This window comes from Carcharodon carcharias, chromosome 19, assembly GCF_017639515.1.
Source record: "Carcharodon carcharias isolate sCarCar2 chromosome 19, sCarCar2.pri, whole genome shotgun sequence".
In the NCBI taxonomy this organism is placed as follows: domain Eukaryota; kingdom Metazoa; phylum Chordata; class Chondrichthyes; order Lamniformes; family Lamnidae; genus Carcharodon; species Carcharodon carcharias.
In genome coordinates, this window is record NC_054485.1 from 12,142,292 (window position 1) to 12,165,564 (window position 23,273).

At 42.2% G+C, this 23,273-nt stretch overlaps 1 protein-coding gene across 7 annotated transcripts in view; it reads left to right on the forward strand.

The window, feature by feature from the left end:
• The window catches only part of ptprub (protein tyrosine phosphatase receptor type Ub), an 818,938-nt gene that overhangs the window by 508,065 nt on the left and 287,600 nt on the right, over window positions 1-23,273 (forward strand). For all 7 annotated transcript variants that reach the window (XM_041212606.1, XM_041212611.1, XM_041212608.1 and 4 more), the window contains one exon: window positions 2,298-2,591. In XM_041212606.1, coding sequence (XP_041068540.1) covers window positions 2,298-2,591 — 294 coding nt within the window. The remainder of the gene's footprint in view (window positions 1-2,297; window positions 2,592-23,273) is intronic.

A 23,273-nucleotide genomic window follows, 5' to 3' on the forward strand; every position in this document is an offset into this window, starting at 1 on the left:
GTTCCCTGTAAGCAGGATCAGCAAATATTGCAAAAAAGAACAAGCCATTTTATAGCACCCCTTAGGACATCCAAAAGTGTTTTTCAGCCAAATAAATACTTTATGAAGTGTAGTTATTGTTGTAATGCAGGGAATGTGGTACAGATCAGCCAGGATCTTATTGAATGGCAGAGCAGGCTCAAAGGGCCAAATTGCCTACTCCTCCTCTTTCTTATGTAAAGTCAGCAGCCAGTTTGCACACGGCAAGATCCCACAAACAGCAATGAGATAAGTATTCAAGCTGTTTTTCTAATGTTAATTGAGGGATAAACATCGGTGAGGGCAAAAGCCATGGAATAACAATTTTGTGTGCAAATTACATCAAGTTTATATTTTGAAGTGCAGCAGGTAGTGGCAGCCTTGTGCCATTGGCTGCAGTTTTATTACTTAAGACCATCATAATTGTTTTACTAGTTGCTTTAATGGTTGCATAAGGCTTTTAACTGTTATCAAATCCACATTAAAGAGTAATGATAGTTCTCAGTGCCTCAGCTAATTGAAAAATTGGCAATTAATGGCTATTTTTTGTTTTGGCTTGCTAATATTAACTGATTACAAGACATGATGAAGTTCTTAGTTACACATTGATTGGGTTGAAATGATTGTAATTTCAATAGCTAAACTTAAATGATAGTTTAAACAACATTGCCTGCACAAATTCCCTTCTCTCCCTCACAAAAAGCTACTTCGATCAGTGTCAAGTACAAAAGCAAACAATATTTTTAGCAAACTGCAGGACACATGGTTGGAATTTTTGCAGGAGTGGGCCTCCTAATCTCCCACTGTAACTTCTTCAACAAAAAAAAAATGACCATTGATGCTGCTTCTCCAGAGTTAACGCTGATCTTCCACTTAGGGTTTCCAACTCGAGATGGATGTATTCTTGGCAGTTTTATCACATGGCCTTTCCTCCAACAACCTCGTAGTTCAGCAATAAGACCAATGAGAAAAAGAGATTTTTAAATTTGGGGAAGAATAATGGAGACTGTATTTTCTTTGCTTACGAATTGAGATCCTTTAGAACTTTATGCAGTCAGAACGGTGAGAGTGCTTTATGCGTGAAAGAGCATTGACCAAGCTGCTTGAATGGGACAGGGTGGTTGCATTAGGAATGAAGAAACTTGATTCAAATCCATTTGTTATATTGTGCTTTCAATGTTCCATGATATATAAAAGCACCAAATGAAGGTACATTCAAACTAGAAAATAGAATACAACTTATTGTTGGTAAGTTTCTTTTGGTGGAAGAGAGATGGCAGTTAGGTGTAAGAGCAGTGCACCTATAGTCTTCAAGTGGGGTGTGCTGGTTCTCCAATGAGCCTATGACTTATACCAATTTTTCTACTTATTTTTCTCTCCATTGTGTATGCATTTTGGCTACCATACTTCCCCCTCATTCATATTTCAAATAAGATGTTGACCCATGGCCTTATCTGCTGTCTCAAGCAGAAATCCAGAGATCCCATAACACTAATTTGGAATTCTCCACAAAGTTCTGGCCAATATTTATCCCTCAGCCAATACCATGAGGACACGTGATTTTGTTATCATATTGTTGTTTGTGGGAACTTCCCGTGTGCAAAGTGACCACTGTGTTTCCTATATTATGACAATGACAATGACACTTCAAAAGTATTTCATTGGCTATAAAGCACTTTGGGACATCCTGAGGTTTTGTGGGTGACCATCCACCAAGTTCTCCATAGGCTGAGTGAATAACACTTAGAAAAGAGAATGCAATATCTCCAGTAGCAGAACTGATAAATGTAGTCAGTGCACAGTGTCTCAGTTGGAATCAGGAAGGCATCTGGTTCAACCACTGGTCTGTGCCCTATCACTGTGGTCTAGAATTTAGGCTGCATCCTGGATAAAGAGGAGTTCAACATTGCAGCTTGACTCTGTCCCAGTTGGCAATCATTGGATTTTGCTGAAATGTTGGCAATGGGACAGACTCAAGCTGCAATGTTCTTCATGGTAAAGTGGCTAGGAAAAGCCACTGCCTAGGCTCACAGCCACTTGGCCAACATTTTGGGGCAATAACTGGTGCACATTGGGTTCATCCCAAGCATGTCAATGCTTTCAGGTGAGGAAGGATGCATGTAATTCTGATCAGGAATTGAGTGCATGACTGTGAAAATAAGGGCCCATCCCAGACATCTTAGAGATTCAACCAGAGTTTGATTCTTGTTCTTAAGATTGGATTAATAGAGAATATGTAAATAAGGTGAATTAATTACACTTTCTCCTTTCCTGTTTAGAACCTCCCATCCCAGCTGCCCCACCCCAGTTGATCCGCGCTGGCTCGACATACCTGATGGTGCACCTAAATACCAACTCCATATTTGGGGATGGCCCCGTTATTCGGAAAGAGATTGAATACAAGGTGACCTTAGGATCCTGGTCAGAAGTACAGGCTGTCAACAGCCTGAACTATAAGCTGTGGCACCTAGACCCAGACACTGAGTACCAGATCAGTGTCTTACTGACCCGGCCTGGTGAGGGAGGGACAGGGATACCAGGACCCCGACTCATCAGCAAGACTAAATGTGCAGGTAGGTTCGTTTCTACTTTGTTCAGTAAATGCGTCACAAAAGATGTATTTAGTATTTCTTCACTAACATCATTGAATCTTTAGTATTTCATAATTTGTTTCCATTGTCTCTTTCATTGGATGTCCTATAATTGAGGCTGATTATTTGTAATTGAAGATTAATTGATCAATTTTTTTGTTAGGCAAGGATGCTAAAGATTAAGGAACCAAGATAGTAGATGGAGTTAAAATTCAGATCAGCCACAATTAACATACCCTCTAATTTTAGTTTGTAGTGCCCGGGTGATTTGTTTAAGTGCATGGAACCTTTAACTTCTTTTTGAGCAACCATTCAAGTGCAGTAACTTGAATTTTTGGTGGATTTTAATTTAGGTGGTGACCAATGCTCACAGGATTACAGGACCCTGGCCAAATATGGGTCCTTCTTAAAGGGTTGCAAAACAGTGCAGCATTGCAAGTGGTGAGGAAGAGGTGGCAGGTGTAGGCAAGTGGTTAAATTGTTTTGAGGTAGGTAGCACACATTGAGTGTGCTAGTAGAAATGGAAGGAACTGTAAAAGTTGCCTGTTGTGATTGGAAGAAAGGCATGTGAAGCAGTTGCTAGGGCTGAGGCCTGGTGTTGCAGAGTTTGTAAGAGAGCTGTTCTGGTGAGGTCATTAAATTTCTTAACAAAGACTGATGCACATCTGTGCCACAAGTGAAAATTGATCCCACAGATTTAATCCTTACCTATAGCAAAAGCTTCAGAAAGGGTTTTCAGTCATCAGAACCATACCTGGCAAATAGGTACCAAATTTGACTTCACAATCGTCAGAAGGTATGCCATGAGAATATATATACTTCCTCATAGTAGCACACTCTCTGGGGTTCCAGCTAAGAATCTAAGTAAGCAAATTCAGTCGTAGCTTTCAAACGGAGTAGTTACTTGAAATGGAAAAATTTACAGAGGTACAAGGAAAGTATGGGGGATTCAAACAAATTGGGTAACTCTTTCAAAGAGCCAGCACAGGCACAATGGGTTAAATGTCCACCTCATGTGCTAATGTTCTGAGAGGTTGCTGGAGAGGGAGACAGTTCACTGAGCTAGATATGTGTCTGTCTGTGGTGAGGGTGGAAATGTAGCATCATTGGGACTCTGTAGTTTTAGAGTGCTGTATTAGCACAATGTCTGTCCTTCAGCTTTGCATTGTGGTTTATTTCTGTTTTGCAACTCTGCAAAATAATTTATGCTTTTTGTGCGGTTGGAAATGCAGGTGTGCAATCATTAGAAGTGCACAGGGAGAATAGTACTGGTCTTTGGGATAAGTGAATTTCTTCAATTTAATGTGGCCTCTCTCAGAGAGCAGCCCTTTGAAATCTTGCTTTGATCCTGTTTCCTTTACTTTCTGTGTAGCACTGTTGAAAACCAAGAGACAAGGGGAAAGCACTGCACTTCATAAAAACAGTGTTATTTAAAAGATGAACATGCTAGGTTCAATAGACACTTCAAAGGATTTGTGTATCTCTTGAAAGAGAACTCGAACAAATGTATTTGTTTATTATGCTCAGAAATTGTGAACATTTCTTATTATTTTAGGATTAGAGTGGGGTTGGTTTTCTTTTAGTTCAAATCAACTGCAATTATAAACTTCATTTTCCAATGCTCTCCTCCCCCACACCTCTGATCCCTGGTCAGCTGGCCATTCCTCACGGAGCTTGGAAAGTGAGTTTCAGCACACATTTCAATTGTGGAGGGCATCACAGTCACACAATTGCACATGACATGCACATGCACATCCCAACACCAACGGAATATGCACATATTGATCGTGTGTGCACACCCATACTGACCTGCATACATTGACACCAACCTGCACAAATACATTTTCTAGCGGAATCACTGGATAATGATCAGGATCAGCATCGGAGTTTCCTCAGAGTTTTCCCAGATCATTTGCCAGAACTTTGGCAGAAGCCTTGATAAATTACATTGATAAATTAAATTGATTGATAAACGATCTTCATTTTCTAGCCCAGGACAGCTTCTTAATTCCATCATGTTTATGCAGATGAAATCATAGAATTAGTACAGCACAGGAGGAAGCCATTTGGCCTATTAGTCCTGTGCTGGGTCTTTGAAAGAACTATCCAGTTAGTTCCACTCTCCTGCTCTTTCCCTATAGCCCTGTAAATCTTTCATTATTAATGATATATCTAATTCCTAGATAACTAAAATGAGCTAATTCTCTGTACCTGCTGGAATCATACCTGATGCTTCCTGGCTTAAGTGGCTCATTGTCCCATTGGGGACACCTTTATCCACTGAGTCTTTTAGGGGAGCCATCTTCATGTCTGTAGCATCATTTTCTTGCAAAGAATTAAAGGTAAAGAACTGTATCTGTTCATGTCACTGGTGGTATTTCTAACATAAGAACACTTCAGAAATAAGGTAAAATGGCTGCAAAATGCTTTGTGATTCAGATGTTGTGAATGGCTCTATATAAATGTTATTTTAACAGGATAATGATTTAATGGGGCAGCTTCTCACAGGCACACAAACCCTCTGTTAACAACACTTATCTAATGTTTTAAGCAAGAGAAGTATGTGATGAGAATGATGGTGACTTGAATAAGTGACTGTAGTACATTCTGAGAAGAAGAATGATAAACAGTTGCCCTAATTAAATGGAGAGATCAGTGAAGTAATATAACAGGAGGAATGGCTTTCATCACATTCAAGAGATGACATTTGCTCATTTGAGATTGGATGTGTTGATATAGGCAGTGTGTGTGGGCCTAGGATTTGTGCCAAATGAGTCTTTCCTGCCAAGAATCAAGAGTGACGGTAAATGTTCAGTGTGTGTTATCATTTTAAATAAATTTGTTTTGCTTCTATTTGATCTGCTACTCTCCTACCACCGCCACCCACCCCACCCCACCCACCCCCATCCCCACCCATGCTCTTCACTATCCCTTTTGGTTGGAATATCTAGATGGTTCAACCTGGATATTTCAGTGGTTGCACTGGGTGTCATTCTTTGGCTACCTTCCAGAATCCATGCTTGAATGGTGTGAGAATAGGGAGTTCTTTATTGAGATCCCCGTCCTTCCTACAGTCATCCAATTGAGATAGTATCCATCAGCACCCAGAGACCTTGAAGTGTTGAATGTTTGTTCAGCTCTGAGTTTGATTCTGAGCCTCTGTTGAAACAAATACTGTGTGGTTTTTCTTTCTCAGTCTTTCAAGTGATTACACCATTTGGGCAGTGCATTACCAAAATAATGTTTCAGTTCTTGCATTGTAATATTGTATTGTCCAAATTTAAAAAGTAAATCCCAAAACAATCCTTCAAAAAATGAATTAAAAATTGTAACAGAATAATAATTAACATTAACTGGTATTTATAAAGCACTTTTAATGTAATAAAATGTCCCAAGATGCTTAACAGGAGCATTACAAAATAAAATTTGACAATGAGCCACATAAAGAGATGTTAAGTCTATTAGCCTGGTCAAAGAGGGAGGTTTTAAAGAACATCTTAAAGGAGGAAAGAGATGTGGAAAGGTTAGAGAGGGAATTCCAGAGTTTAGGGCCAAAACAGCAGAAGGCAGCCAGCCACTTGTGGTGGAACAATTAAAATCGGAGATACATACGAGACTAGAATCAAATGATTGCTGGTATCTTGGAGGATTATGAGCTGGTGATGATTACAGAGATAGGGAGAGGTGAGGCTATGGAGAGATTTGAAAACAAGGAAATCTGAGGCATTGCTTGTCTGGGAACCAATGTAGGTCAGCACAGACAGAGGCAATGGGTGAATGGGACTTAGTGCAAGTAAAGACAAGGAAAACAGACTTTTGGATAAAAACAAAAAACTGCGGATGCTGGAAATCCGAAACAAAAACAGAATTATTTGGAAAAACTCAGCAGGTCTGGCAGCATTGGCAGAGAAGAAAAGAGTTGATGTTTCGAGTCCTCATGACCCTTCAGCAGAACTGATCTTTCTTTACAAGGAGAGGGAAATATAATCTGGTTTAAGGTAGAGGGGAGAGAAGTGGAGGGGGGTTGGTGTTAGGATAGGAGCAGATCATCAAAAGATGTCACAGACAAAAGAACAAAAGACCACAGAGGTGTTGAAGTTAGTGATATTATCTAAACAAATGTGCTAATTAAGAATGGATGGTACAGCACTCAAGGTATAGCTCTAGTGGGGGTGGGGGAGCATAAAAGATTTTAAAATAATGGAAATAGGTGGGAAAAGAAAAATCTATATGAATTATTGGAGGCAAAAAAAAGGAAGGGGGAAAAAACAGAAAGGGGGTGGGGATGGAGGAGGGAGCTCAAGACCTAAAGTTGTTGAATTCAATATTCAGTCCGGAAGGCTGTAAAGTGCCTAGTCGGAAGATGAGGTGCTGTTCCTCCAGTTTGCGTTGGGCTTCACTGGAACAATGCAGCAGGCCAAGGACAGACATGTGGGCAAGAGAGCAGGGTGGAGTGTTAAAATGGCAAGCGACAGGGAGGTTTGGGTTATTCTTGCAGACAGACCGCAGGTGTTCTGCAAAGCGGTTGCCCAGTTTAGGTTTGGTCTCTCCAATGTAGAGGAGACCGTATTGGGAGCAACGAATACAGTAGACTAAGTTGGGGGAAATGCAAGTGAAATGCTGCTTCACTTGAAAGGGGACATGTCTTAATTTATTTTTCTTTATTGAAATTTTTGGAACTTAAACTAATCTCCTTGAGGCAGCTCTGTGTGTCAGGGAGATTTCTGTGCTTTTTTGCACGTATGCATGAAAAAGCGCAGGCCCTGACTCAGGGAACCCCACCCTCCCGCCCGCTCAGGGAGTGCTCAGCGCTTCCAGGCACACGTAATGCTGGGCGGGCCTTAATTGGCCAGCCCACGTAATGTGGCAACGCGGACCCAATCAGGGGCACCAATCGGGTCCGCGCCCACCCCTGCACAATCCCCTCGATGGGGGGATAATTCTACCCTAAGGAAGGGAGTTTGCAATGTGGAGCAAAGACAATGGGCAAAATTTTGCCTTGATGGGTGGGTAGGCCCCACCGGCTCTGCGGCGGGTGGGCAGCACTATGTGCTTCCTGTGCAGGGGGGAGGGATTCCTCAACTGTCAGAGTGCGCTCTTTCGCACATGCGCATGAAAGAGCGCACATCTCCCTAAGACTAAGTGCTGCCTCAGGGAGATCACTGACAGTGTTTCAAACTTCAAAAATAGAATAATAAAAAAATTATTAACATGTCCCCCTCATGTAATAATACAAATACTTTATTAAACTTTTTAAAAATAGATATGAAACCTCATCCTGCCAGTTGATGAGATTTCATGTCTTTTTCAGAAGCCCGCTGGGGCTCCTGACCTGCCCAGCAGCCTTAAGGTTGGACGGGCAGGGCCTTTAATTGGCTTAATGATCCTATCAATGGCTGATTGCACTGTCCGCCCGCCTTCCTGAATATTTAAATGTAGCGGGATGACATCATTTTCACGTCAGCGAGCGGGCCCCGCCCCCAGCTCACCAACGGAAAAATTCTGCCCAATGGCTTCAATCTTTCCGGTATTTAATTGGATGAAATTTCTAATTAGCAGTACTGCATGTCGGACAAGCATTCTGATAATTCAGCAACAGTTGAGTCAAGAAAGGTGATACTGAGACACAGCTGGGTGTTATTCATTTGGAGAAGCTGTGGCTGCAACAATATGAGCAGAAAAACGTTGGCAATGTTGTTTAGTGTTGGCTATTAATTTTTCAATAATAATTGGTTACGAAAAATTTGAATCCAATTGCTATTAATTTTCAAAATTGACAAAATCACTGCAGATTCTTACCCTTTTTTAATTTTAGCTTCTAATACATGTTTTAGAAATAGTTTATTAACAGTATATAAATTTTGTCTTAAAACAAGCTGTATGCTGACAATAACAATGCATTGGGCACCCAAAAGGCTGAGTTTCATTTTTGCAATGATGCAAAGACACAGTGACATCAATGAACCCACAGAACACGTTCTTATAATTTAATTTTCTTTGGTTTGGAATAATCTAAATAAGAATCCTAGATAATTCAGCATGAAGAGAGAAACTTTTTGCAATGGAACCAAAATTAATAACACTACATAATGTCTGACAGTAATTATTGCAAATTAATAAATCATGTTACATAATCTTATCAAACATTTATAAGCCTCCAATTTGCTGTGCTTTACGCTAATTATTTATTGTACTGATATTGCAGCTCTTTTATGTTGAAGATGTCTTCACTATTTATAAGTCTGCCATTAGTGTTAAATGCCCTTTTTTAAATACTTCAACGAATGCAGACTAGTTAAATGTTAAGGGTTCGCTTCCAGTAGGCACTTAAAGTAAAGTGTTATCAATATAATTGCTGGATGGATCAAAAGATTGGAATTCGTTAGGGATAAATGAAATGCTAGTACTTGATTCAGTTCTTTGAAGAAGGCCAGGCATTTTTTTCAATGGAGTAGGATGTTGGTCTCATAAAAATGAGAGCAGTTTGCAACAGAATCTTTCTTTTAATCTCATTAGAGTAACTTGCTTGAAAGTTGGTGGAATTCTCCCAGGCTACAAAATAAAACTAATAGTGGCTCTGGCTGCATAGGAATCCCTTTTGAGACACTGTGGGTTGTATTTTATGTGCCCCCGCTGGACATATTTCTCACAGGGGGCATGTAAAATAGGGCAGGTGCCCATCCCACCATCTTCCCACCCACACCCAAAGTCATCCCCATAACAGAGTGGGGAAAAAAGCAATGCATCCAATCTCAAATGAGGAAAAGTAATTTGTGCCATTTGAATTTAAGTAGGCAAGTGCCGAAATCAGCCACCCTGGTAATATGCTGCCTATATCGTAAAGCATTCGGCATGGGAAGCTGGGCAGGAGAGGGCAGCTTGATTTTTTTTTTAAAAAGCGAACCTTCAAAGGATGGGAAGGAAGGTTCAGTCATCGGGGGCTGCCCATTGTGGATCTGGGGGTGGCCCCACCTAAGATTGAACCACCCTCCCCCTTCCTTATACCCAACCCAACCAGCTGAAATCTTCCCAGGCCAAGACCCCGAACTTACCGGCTTTGGGGAGCCCTAGGCCTTCTTCATCTTGTTAGTGGCCAGGACGGCAAGAACGTGTCCTTGCTAAACCCACCCACAGTGCTTATGTTGCAGGGTGGGCCAGCATGGAGTGGGTCGGCTCCACACTGACTTGACTTCCAGGGAATGAGCCATCCACCTGCCCCCCCGCCACCTCCGGTTTTATTCAGCCCTGTGTGTGTTTTTTATGTGTGCTCCTGATCATTGTTTTGATGAGAATCTTTATTAAATTGCTGCAACCTTTTAAGAAGATTTCTGCGGTCACAGGCTATGTAGGGGACATTCACTGATGATTGCACAATGTTCAGCACCATTTGCGACGACTATGACACTGAAGCAGTCCATGTCCAAATGCAGCGAGACCTGGACAATATCCAGGCTTGGATTGACAAGTGGCAGGTAACATTCGCACTACACAAGTGCCAGGCAATAACCATCTCCAACAAGAGAGAATCTAACCATCACCCTGTTATGGCACTGGATGGTAAATGCTAAGCTGCTCAAATCCCAGAGGGAAACTTGAAACAGCTGCCACAACTGTTTTTCAATTTGTATTTTTATTTTGAGATGCATGCTTTGAATTCAGTATTAACAAGTCCACTGAGACTTAGAGGTTTTTTTTTTACAAAACTAAAGTAAACGTTTATTAATAAAATAAATGATTTTAAGCACATGCATAGGTTTACAGATTATTACTATGATAACTCCTAGCCCCCCTATTTAATCTGACTCCCAGTTACACCTCCCTTAAGTCAATAGTAAAACAAAGTAGATTTCAACAGATGCAGGCAAAACACACAATAACCTGGACAATGATATTCAAAATTAGTTTTCTTAGCTTAGGTTCCTATGGACAGCAAATTGACACAGAGGCTGGAGGCTTTTCACACTTGTGTTAGATCTTAGAATTCCTTCTCCTTACACATAACCTCAACTCCTTTATACATGTTTCTCCCTTTTCAATGCAAATTCCATCGTTCCAACATGTCTTTGCAACTTTACCTTTTTCATAATATAAATCTTTCATAGTACCCATATTTCATAGTACCTTTGGGGGAAAAAAACACACTGTTTGGCTCAGCCTCTTATGGCTGGTGTAACACCTTATCATCTTTTTGAAATTCAGTACTCAGGTTTATCGAAAATGCAAATTTTCCTCACACCTCAGATTCTAAAAGTTCAAACATGTTTACATATTTAACATTTCAAACCTAGCTTCCCCTTTGATAACTCAAAAGCTCTAGACCAGCTGTCTTCAATTCAATTAAATCCCCCACACACGCACATACACAGAGAAACTAATTCAAACCCCACTATTAACCTACCTTTACAATAAATCACAATATTATGGCATTACCATCGCTAAATCCCCCACTGTCAACATCCTGGGGCTACCATTGACCAGAAACTGAATTGGATTAGTCATATAAATACTGTGGCTACAAGAGCAAGTCAAAGGCTAGGAATCCTGTGGTGAGTAGCCCACCTCCTGACTCCCCAAACAAAGCCTGCCCACCATATACAAGGGACAAATCAAGAGTGTGATGAACTGCTGTCCACTTGCCTGGATTCGTGCAACTCCAATAACACTCAAGAAGCTTGACACCGTCCAGGACAAAGCAGTCTTCTTGATTGGCACCCCACCCACGAACATTCACTCCCCCCCACCACTGATGCACAGTGGCAGCAATATGTACCATCTACAAGATGCACTGCAGGAACTCACCAAACCTCCTTAGACAGCACCCTCCAACCCCATGACCACTACCACCTAGAAGGACAAGGGCAGCAAGCACGTGGGAACACCACCACCTGGAAGTTCCCCTCCAAGCTGCTCACCATCCTGGCTTGGAAATATATTGTCATTCTTTCACTGTTAGTTGGGTTAAATCCTGGAACTCCCTCCCTAACAGCACTGTGGGTATACCTATGCTACATGGACTGCAGCAGTTCAAGGAGGCAGCTCACCACCACTTTCTTGAGGGTAATTAGGGATGGGCAATAAATGCTGGCCTAGCCAGCGATGCCCACATCCCATAAATTAATTTTAAAAAGGCTTGTTTCCTGTTTTACAATCAGATCAGTGGTCAATAGTCAAAGCTGAAAATCTCTTTCTCGTTCTCCTGATGGTGGATAAAGCCACCATCCCACTCAATTGTAAATCATGTTGATGAGAGAATCCCGGGTTTGATTTCTGACCTCCATTGACTCGTTCTCAATCATGGCAGCACTCGACTGCTACGTTTGGCCTTCCTAGCCTTTGAAGAGGAAAATTGGCCAAGATTTATGCTGCAGATTATCCTACAACCTTCTGGCTCAGGTGAGAGTACAACCACCAAGCTACGGTTAACACACGCCTTACATAAAGAATCACCCCATGTCCTCCCCTGTCTTTGTTATCCTTCCTATCTGTGTGCTGATGTCATTCCATTCATCAATCACGTTTAATATAACCCTTATAACATCATAATTTCCTGTAGCTATTTATATCTTGGAATCAAACACCTTATTTCTAATATGAAACCAAAATACTGCAGATGCTGGAAATCTGAAATAAGAACAGAAAAAGCTGGAATTATTAAGCCAGCCTGGCAGCATTTGTGGAACGTGGAACAGAGTTAGGTGGGTGACCTATTGTCTGAACTGGAAACAATTTAGAGATGTGACAAATTTAAACCCACCACAGAGATGGGGAAAAATCCCCCTGCCCTCTTTCCCTGGCTCTGTATTTGCTTTAAGCATGTCACATCTTTAACTTTTTCCAGTTCTCACAAAAAGTTATCCATCTGAAAGGTTAGCTCTGTTCCTCTCTCCAAAGATGCTGCCATACCTGTTGATCACTCCTAGATCTTCGGTTTTTACATTTTATCTCTAATACTTGTCACATTCACCAAATTAGTGCCTGCTTTTTCTTCCTGTATTCTATACCATTTTTAAAATCTTGACTGCATTTGGTTTCAGCTTTAAGTTGTTCTCCCCCCACAGTTGCCACCGCCCCCCCCAATATTCCTCAAACAACTATGACCACCCTACATATTTATTTTGATATTTTTTAGACAGTTGTTCCACACCTCCAAGAAACTCTGAGCTTTTGGGATATGCATGACATATCGCGCAGGGTGAGAAAAAGCCAGGATCCTGGCTTCTAGCAGTAAGCAGAAACCTGTTTTATGCTATGTTTCTCTGAATGGATTGAACACCTTTTATTTATAGTGGCTACTGATTCAAATTAGATAAAGCTGGCTTAGAGCAAAGAGATGCATAGGCCTGGTTGTGTGGAAAAACCAGGGAAGGGAAGCATCTACAAATCGATTGTGCAAAAGATGCCATCAGGGAAATGTCACCTTGACTCTTTTAAGAGTCAAAATCATATTTCTAGTGAAACTAGGGATACTATGACCTTGAGTATTGCTGGAAAAAGACATTTTGTCAAAGCTTTTTGGTTTTGCACTCATCAGGACAATTGCAAGGGGCGGGGCAGGTGGTGGCATAGTGGTATTGTCACTGGACAAGTATTCCAGAGACCAAGATTAATGCTCTGGGGACCCGGGTTCAAATCCCACCATGGCAGATGGTGACATTTGAATTCAGTAAAAATCTGAAATTTAAAAAAAAATTGATGATGACCACAAAACCATTGCTGTATGTCCCATCTGGTGGGCTTTGATTGATAGAGGCATTGCCATGGACAATACACCAGTTAATAGTGGCTGACAGTTAACTGCCAAGTATTGTGTAAAATTTTAAACCATATAGCTTGACTTTGGCCATGGCATTGCCCTGAGGAATGAATAGCTATCACTTACTTTGTTTAGTTGAAACAGGTGCATTGCATGTACCAGTTCTTCCTGTCTGCAAAGAACAGGGCCTGTGTATTAATATATGCAGCTTCCAGTACACGCAAATGTGCCACACTGTGAGCCCAACTGACAATCTTAAATTGGTTGTCAGCGTAACTTTTAGCACACAGGATTACTTAGCAAATGTTGTCCAATCGCGGATTCACATCTAATGTTGGACACTGTTTTGAGTTTTGCAAGCACGGGCTGGTTGGGTATTGTCTGTACCTTGTCCATTGTGAGCAGCAGAAGGGACATGCTGTTTGATATGATCCGTCAGTGTTTGGGATTTATGGCCTACATACCTAAAATCACACCGGCAGTGAAATTCATATATCACATTACTCATTTGTGTGATAGACTGAACATCTTTTTGGCTTGATGGCAGCATTCTGTTATTCGCGAATACCCACTTGTGTTGCTACTGCATAGTAGCACTGTGAAACAGCTAGCTTCACCTGTTCCTCAAATTTTTGAGATACCTTGCCCTTGCAGGGTAATCTGAGGTAGACTGGGCACTTTTTAGGCCTGAAAGTGACAGCCTTAGGACCATTCATGAGCTTGCGCGATGTACACCATGAGATGATCTGATCAGGATATCTCTGATGCGCATCAAGCTTGCATGGTGAGCAAATGGCTTGGGCCCTATTTACAGGATTGGCTATAAGATTGGCCTTGTTGGCAACCTCGTAAATAGGGCCACGTGAGTGCTGTCGATGGCACCCTGCAACTATGGGAAAGCTGAGACCTGGGCAAAGCCCAGTGCTCTTGCTTCCTGGCTTTCCTGATCCTGAAATGCACAAAGTTGTGTGCCTTCGCGAAGATGGTGTTCGTGACCTCTTGGATGCATTTGTGTGTGGATGCTTGTGATATCCCACAGCGGTCACCTGTGGAGCCTTGAAAGAAACCACTGGCATAAAAATTGAGCGCCGCAGTCACAGCCATTGGCAGTGGATGCCCTGCATGTCCCTGTGGTGCCAAATCATGCAGCAGGTGGCAGATGTGGCTGACCAGTTCCCTTGATATTCTCAGTCTTCGGCGACACTGCTTCTTGGTCATTTGCAGGAATGACAAGCACCATCTGTGGACGCTGGGTATCAATTGGCATCAGCCAGTGACGGCTCACTGTGGCTCTTCAGTGTGCGCTGGAGTCCCAGCTGCCCCTTCTTCCTGAAGATGCTGCTCCTCCCTCTCCCCAGCCTGGCGCTTCCGTTGCTCTCTTCTCCTTCATCTCTGCTCTCTGTAAGCCGTGAGGCATACTGCTAGGTCACTAGGCTCCATGCTCCTGATGTACTACTGCTACAGGATGAAAGAGAGAGATTTGTTGGGGTTAGCACAGTGTACTAATAACTTCCCTTGGTTAAGTCTGAAGGCCCCTTAATGCATCCCAAAAAATGCTGGCTGCCACTTGTGCACTTCATGGCTGCCCTGAACCCCACCCACCTCCGGCCCACTCTACCTGACTGACAGCAGCTTCGCCCACTGGACTGCGTGCTGTGCTCTCATCTTCAGGTGCAGGCATTCTCTTAATCCCCATTGCAAGGTTGCACTGTTAACTTGAAGTGTGGGGAAGATTGGTCCAAACCTGATGACATTGCAAGGGACCATGAGTGCCTCCACCAGTGACTGCCCCACAGCCAGCTTTCGAAAGGAGATTGTACAACATGCCCCGTCATCCAGTTGTCCTGCGGTCCACTAAAATGCCCATTAGTCTGTAGATTGTGCCCGAGGGGTGAAAAGCTCTGGAGCATTTGCTGGCACTTCAGGCCTCTGCATTGCTTGAGTGGGCAGACAAGCTAGAGACCCGACTCCAAGCATGTCAATGTGACTGTGCCTGAACTGTCTCAGCTGCAGAGGAATGGTTGCTTTATACAAGGTTTCCCTAATCTGTGGTCGCTTCCCTTGCACCCCTTCCCCCCCCCCCCCCCCCACCACCTCAGCACAAGCTTGTGCACTACTATACTACCATCAAGCACAGTGCAGCCCTTGCACACCACCCCCCCCCAAACTCACCCAAGCCACAGGGCAGCCCTTGCCCTAGCACCCTGGCACCACACTGTCAGCCAGCTGGGAAAAAGCGACTTGGCTGTGCCCTTGCCTGAATGCGCATGCGCAGCACTTCAATCTTGAAGTCTAAATGATAACCCTCCCAAGTGCTGCGCAATGTTACTGTGCAGTCTCCTCCAAGTTCCCCTTAAAGTGCAGTTTGCCAGGTGCCCGTCCTAAAAATGCTGCTGTGAAACACATCGGCATGCCTGGATAACCCAGCATGGGGGAATGATTCCGGCGAGCAGGGCTTATAATGATAGGCAGATATATTACAATGAAGCTCCCAGTGTGCGGCAGTGGGAAACGCAGCCCGCCATTGACTGCATGAAATGATTTTTGGCCTTCCTGCCATATTACCTATTCATGTCTGCCATGACGCCCCATGCCAATGGACACAGAAAGTTCTGACAACAGTGTCCAACATTAGATGTGATTTCATGATTAGACAGCATTTGCTCAAACCTCAGTGCAGTAAGAATACGCTGACAACCAATTTAAACTTGTCAGTCACGCTCACAGTGTGGCACATTTGCGTGTACTGGAAGCTACATATATTAATACAGATTAATAATTTCTTTGCAAAAAGAAAGAACATGTACACACATTGCCATTCCCTGGTTCATTCCTCAGGGCAATGCCTTGACCAATCAGAGTCAAGCGGCCTGGTTTAAAATTTCCAACAATGTTTGGCAGTTAACTGTCAGTCACCATTAACTGGTGCATTCTCCATGCTAACACCTCTGCCAATCAGAGTCCACTTGCCAACAAATCAGCACTGTCTTCTCACACAGTATAAAGTTGTTGCTTCTCCTGAGATTGGTATTCTTGCGATTGTCCTGAGGAGTGCAAGATGAAATGCTTCAACAAAATGTCTTTTTTCAGCAATACTCAAGTTCTGTACCAACAAATAACTATTTGGATACTATGATCATTTTCTGTCTTAAAATTTAATGTTTGTTTCTCTCGATCTTTCCTGTAATTACCTGGTCATTGTAGATAAAGGCATGTAAATGGCCCACTGTAACTCACTGTCCAGCTATACATCCAACAACAACTTGCCTTTATGCATCTTAAATATGGTAAAACGTCACAAGGCACTTAGAGACATTAGCTAAATTTAACACTGAGTTGCGTTAGGAGATATTGGGCCAGGTGAACAAAAGCTTGGCTAATAGGTAGATTTTAAGAAGCATCTTAGAGGAGGAGAGCAAACTGGAGAGGTGCAAAGGTTTAGGGTGGGAATTCCAGAGCTTGGGTGCCCAGTGATTAAAATTAGGGATGCACAACAGGCCAGAATTGAAGTAATGGAAAGACCTTGGGATTGTAGGGCTGGAATAACCACCTTGGTGAGGTGACAGAGGGCTGCTGTGGTACCACAACCCAGCATGAGTCCTTTGGAGCTGGATGAAAAAGAATTGATTTAAAGAGGCCTGCTAGAATCCATGGGCCAACATCCTAACATTGTATCATCTCCTTGAGAGATGGTGGATGTAAACAAAAAAAAAAATGATGAAATACATATTCTATATGAGGTGGTTTGATATATGCAAAGAATTATAATAAATGCTGTAGACAGTATTGGGCAATATTGTTTTGTGTACAAAATTTGGAAAGATGTTAGCACCCATTTGGATCTCCATTCCAGAATTACTTGTCCCACCAAACTTCTCAGCTTGGTTTTGTTGTGAAAATTGTACAAGGTGGAGAGATAATTATTGGACAAAGAAAGCAGAAACATCACTCCACTACTTGTTGGTAATTGCTTTGGCCAAATATGTGGTCCTAAATCCATCCTATCAGCTGCTTTTGACCACTGTCTTTAATTGGCTCCCACTGTGCCTGAAGGTTATATGGGATAGCAAACTTATCTGATGGAAAGAAGGCTATAGGTGCACATTGTATGGCAGAGAACAGTCAATGCTATTGAACATATTCAGAAGTACACACTAAGAAAATTATACATAAATAAGGCTATTTAAGCATCAGAATAGCAGTAATGCTCCCTATGGCTTGTCATTTTGCTCTGTCATTGTATGGCCTGTTTACAATTGCAGATACATACAATAGATATGTTTGGAAAACTCAGAGTATCTCATATATTAGCAATTTTGGAGTAAGCTTTTCAAACAGATAACTCATAATATGATGATAAATTTCCTTTGTTTAGATAAGTGTTTATTTCAGCATAATAGCCCTGGATTATATGTTAAAGATTATATTAAAGAGTGAAAGTACAAAAGACGTATTCAGCAACAAATCTGTAAAAGAAGCATTACAATTGAATTGGAGCAAATATACTGGAGCAAATTGGAGCATATCACCAATACCAGTTGCACCAGAAAAATGCACTGGCTGTGCAATCAGCCTCCAGTTGTACCTAGCAACGGGGCCAGATATTTTATCTGCTTCAATTATTTGTTTCCCGGTTGCTAGGCAATCAATAAATTTCAGCTGCTTTTTATTTAGCATTTCTATTCAGTTTTCAAGAACTGCCATGTCTTTGAATTAAATTTTTTAAAAATGTAATCTGCAATAAACAAAAAGCACTCGCTTTTGGATAGGTTATAGATGTAGCAGAGCCAAGACATAACAAGTTATGGTATTATAAACTCTTGGAGCAATTGGTGTGAATTTTCACTTTACCACTGGGAAGGAAACAGTTGGGGAGGGGAGTGGTGGGGGTTTGGTGGCAGGATTGTCCACCCGCCTTAAACACTGCCTGATTTTTGTGTCCATTGAAAATTTAAGTGAGCACTTACTCCAGTATTTCTATGGCAGATTCTGTAAGACCAACAGAACAATTTGATCCTTTCTAAAGATTAAATGTGACGAACCCCCATTTTTGTTGCCGAATTTCAATTCCCAATCTGAAGTGCTGCTACCCTGCCCTCAGTGGAGCAGTTTTGACTTGTTGGAATTTGCTTCAGTGTATTGACTGTAAACATTTGTAGCCTGAGAAAAACCTGTTCAGTAACATATGGTTCTGTTAAAGAAACAAGAGATGCAAGACAGCAGAGATTGAAGGTTATACAGGAGAGATGGGTAATGCTGGATTACCATAAGGCTTCTTGTATTGTAATTTAGCAATTAAAATCCTATATAAATGCGAGTTATTGTTGTTGATGGCAGTGCCTTAAACTAAAGTTGGTTGAAATAGATGGTCAGTACTACATGAATCTGTTTGAATTTAGTGTTTCAATAATGCAAGGAACTAATTTTCACAGACTTTTTTACTTCACCAATGTTCTAATTCCCAGGGACTCTGAAGTGTAATAGAGTAAGGAATTAACATATCAGGTTGAAAAAGCCTAGCAACAGTTACTAACGATCACACTAAGAGAAACCTCATTTAATGCCGAGAGTGTCTCTAATGTGTAATTAAATATATAATCGGGGGTCACATTAAACTGACAGATCAATTGTGTTTGACAGGTAAAATTGAACATGGAGCAGGGGGAAGGAAAACAATCAAAGCCACACACTTCTCACAGCATCTCATTCTCAGATGACATTTACCCTTTCGATTAGAAAGCTATCTGTTAACGAAACTGCCTTTGTTTGGTGTGAATCAATAAATGAAATGTTAAGCCTAAACAGCAAAGGAATTGAAGAGGTGTAGACCTTGCTTGCTGGAACAACTTCTTTCCTGAGGATTCAGGGCTGACGGGTCTTGAATATGATCTTGAATTCTGTCTTTCAATGTATCTAATTATGATTTTACCAGTCAATTGATAATTGTACAGATTGGCTTCATATAGAAGCTGTTCATCCTGGAAATCAGTAGGACTCAGGAAACAATGCCACACCCCCCTCTCTGTCCACCCACCCTCTCCTACACAGCAAGTGAGATAACACAGCATGCCACCACAAGCTACCAAGGACTTTTTTCTGCACAATTTGATTCCCAAAGCAATACTTGGGCAACAATCCAACCCTGGTAAAGCCTGAATCCTTAAAATTCTAGTAAACCTAAGAGTTGGCGTCAAATCATCGTTACCGGACCCACCCGCCAATCCCCAAACTTTCCGCTATTTTCAGTCTTCTTGATAATTCTAATGTGTCTATGTATTGTGTATATACTGTGTGCCAAAACTGTCACTCAACAAAATACATGTATATTCTTTTCTCTGAATGAGATTTCAAGTGCTTCAAAGTTTAGAGCAGACTTCACAGTCTCAGCAGACACAAAGTGCAGCCATGTGCATGCAAGCCTGTGTTGCTCAATTATGTGAAACATTTGCAATCAAGATTTTCATTTCTGGTCTCTGGATCAGGATGGAGAAACCCCGTGAAAGCCACTTCACTAGCCTGATGCTGGGGACTGCAAACACTACCTTTCTTGGCTCTAAGCTGAGCCTCATTATTGTGGAATTTGCAAGGTGTACACTGAGATGGACCAAAGCTGAAATGGAAACCCAGCATTTCCTCGGCAAGGAGAGTTGCTTTCGAGTTAAGAATTCAATATTTTATTTTCAATTACACATGGTGGCTTAATGTTTTGGACCAAATATAATGAATATTTGGGATTAGGGTAATTCATTTATACACAGGCAATTTAGCCACTTAATTACGTTGTGTGATCTACAATTATACAGACAATTCATCCAATTGCTTTAGAAGAAATACCAGTATCTGTGGGATCGAGTTATGCAGCATCATGATACACCTTGTAATTGTGTACACCTTGCAAATTCCACAGTAATGAGGCTCAGCTTAGAGCCAAGAAAAGAAGTGTTTTCAGCCCCTCCTCGACAAGGAGAGTTGCTTTCGAGATTTGCAGTCCGAGTTTGTACAATTGCCCTAATCCCAAATATTCATTAACGTTTGGTCCAAAACATTAATCCACCATGTGTAATTGATAATATACATATTGAATTCAATAAAGGAGCAGAGGCATTTTTGGGAGATCAGAGAAATTGTGTTTCATGAATCTGCTGTATAAACTTCCAAAATTCACAGCGATAGTATTGCATGCATTGTGGTCTGGTGACAATACTTGGTGATGTGTGATATATCAGTGGCTCCTTTGCTCCTATCCTCCCTGTTTAGATTATCAGCAGTAAATAGTTGCTTGGTGGTACAGAACTTGAATATTAAAATAAAACTGAAAAAAAGACACGTCGAAGCTTTTCGTTGTGCACTCATCAGGACACTACACAAGAATACCAATATAAGGGAAAAACAACTATTTATACTGCATGAGAGGAGAGTGCTGATTGATTGGCAAGCTGAATCTGATTGGTAGAGGTGTTTCCCAAGAGGATGCACGAATTGATGGTGACTGATAGTTAACTGCCAAGCATTGTCTGAAATTTAAACTGAAATTGTCAAGCTGTCTGGTTGTAACTCTTTCGAGTTCAAATCCGTTTCCATCTGCTTCAGATGAAGTTACATTGTTTCATAGTTTGCCATTGTGAGATTTGAACTCTTGATCTTGGGGTTACAAACCCAGTACCATAACCACTTGGCTATTTAGGTTGTAGGTTGACAACTTTATAACTGCTAAAATTAGATATTGGATCAACACAACTTTCTTTGTTACTTGCTTGTTAGTTTGATAAGTGAGCCACATTTGGAGTGTGACATGAGCTGTTACTGCAGTTTTAGGTAATATAGTGCCCTCTCTCAATGCATTGGAGGTGCCAGGAGTCTAACACACATAATCTCAGTCATTGCACCAGTACGTTGTAACGTGATGTATATTGTCATTGATCTGTGAGGGATGGAGCCACAATGTTCTAGCTCCTTCCTCAAAGGCACAGACTTGAATCTCCATTTCTCCTCACAAAAAATAAACCCAATTTAGCAGTTTTAGAGGCAGGAGATGCATAACAAGAAGAGGGGAGCAGATTAAAGATTGAGCTGCATAGTTCGACAAAAAGAATGATTAATCAGCAAGTCCCCAAGCATGTACAAGAGAGAAGTGTAGAATTATAATGAAAAATAATATGTCACAATAGTTGATACTATCTGAAAAAAGTCTATGTAATAAATCTAGAGGGAGGCAAAGCGGAACTTTATTGGAGGGCGTGTTGGGCATGGCAAATATAACATCAGGGTTTGATACTCATCACCTGAATAAAGCCTGAAACTATATAGAGGGCAATGGTCCTAAAAATAGCGATGGCTATGGAGAGAAACCATATACTATTCAAATAGCCATTACCAAATTACTCCAATAGCTTAATTTCACATGTAACGGATCATAAAAATTAAACATATGTGTATCGCTCAAAGATTAAAAACAGCTAAAGGCTTTAGCCACAGAGATTAACCAGATGAAGACTCCAAGCCATGTTCGCTTAAAAATAGATTTTGCTTGTTTGAACACACACCCAACAAAATGATCTGAAACTGATCACTGAAAAAGATTAAACAGAAATGAAATTCCCCAAGGAATTAGCAGTTCTGGGGTTAACAAGCGAAAGGGAGCTGGAGGAGTTGAACACAAAAGCTAGAAAATGTAATCATATTGGCCAGAATTTTCCAGCTGATGGGCGGATGGCTTGGCCTGCATGTCAGCGCATAAAATGATGCACGAGCGTGCCGACGTCAGCACGCACCATCGCGATATTTCGGTGGGCGGGCACGATCAGTTCGCCAGCCATTAATTGAAGGGCTCATTAAGCCCCTTAACTTGTTTTTGTCTAAAGTGAAAGCATTCTGCAGACAGCATTCTTTTTTGGCCTTGCAGCTTTCCGGAGGCCTCCATTTAGCCTGGGACTATGGGTTCTGACCTCTCCAGTGGAGGCAGATTCCCTGAGGAGGAAGGGAGGGATAGAATCAGGAGGAGGCCAGGACTGGACAATCAGCCTCTAGGGGAGCCACCTTTGGGAGGCCAGGCGTAGGCACAAGGGACACAGGGCCAAGAGGTTGTCCACGGTGCAAGGGGCCGCAGAAGATGCCACTATCCTGCTGCCAGGGTATACAGGTGGCGAAGCAGCTACTTCACTATGATTGAGGTGCAGTGCCAAAGGAGGCTCCAACTCTCAAGGGAGACAGTCAACTATATCTGTCAGATGATTGGCCCTGAGGTCTCTCCTAACTGTGTGGGTGGACACCCCATGCCAGCGACTCTGAAGCACACAGTTGCCCTCCACTTCTGTGCCTCTAGCTCCTTCCAGGGCTCCGTGGGTGATCTTTGCGATGTCTCCCAATCAGCTGACCACATTTGTGTCAAGCAGGTTACAGACGCTCTGTTCAGCCTTCATCCACTTCCGCTGCAACCAGACAAGCCAGACACAATGAGCCAGAGGCTTCGTGGCCGCTGCTGGCTTCCCCCGTGTCCAGGGTGCTATAGACTGTACACATGTGGCCATCAAGACACCAGCAGGTGAGCCCAGTGCCTTCGTCAACAGGAAGGGCTTCCACTCCATGAACGTGCAGATAATGTGTGATCACAGGATGCAGATTTTACAAGTCTGTACAAGGTACCCAGGCAGCTCCCACGACGCCTACATCCTCAGACACTCCCAGGTGCCGGGGCCCTTCAGTGCTCCGGCTTGGCTGGATGGTTGGCTGCTGGGTGACAAGGGCTATCCCCTCAGAAGGTGGCTCATGATGCCACTACGCCATCCAAGAACAGAAGCTGAGCATCGATACAATAGGAGCCAGGGCACCACAAGGGTTGTGGTGGAGAGAGCAGGGCTTTGAGTTGAAAAATTGGTCATCGTGCTTTGCGTTTTGAGCCCACAGTGTAGTTC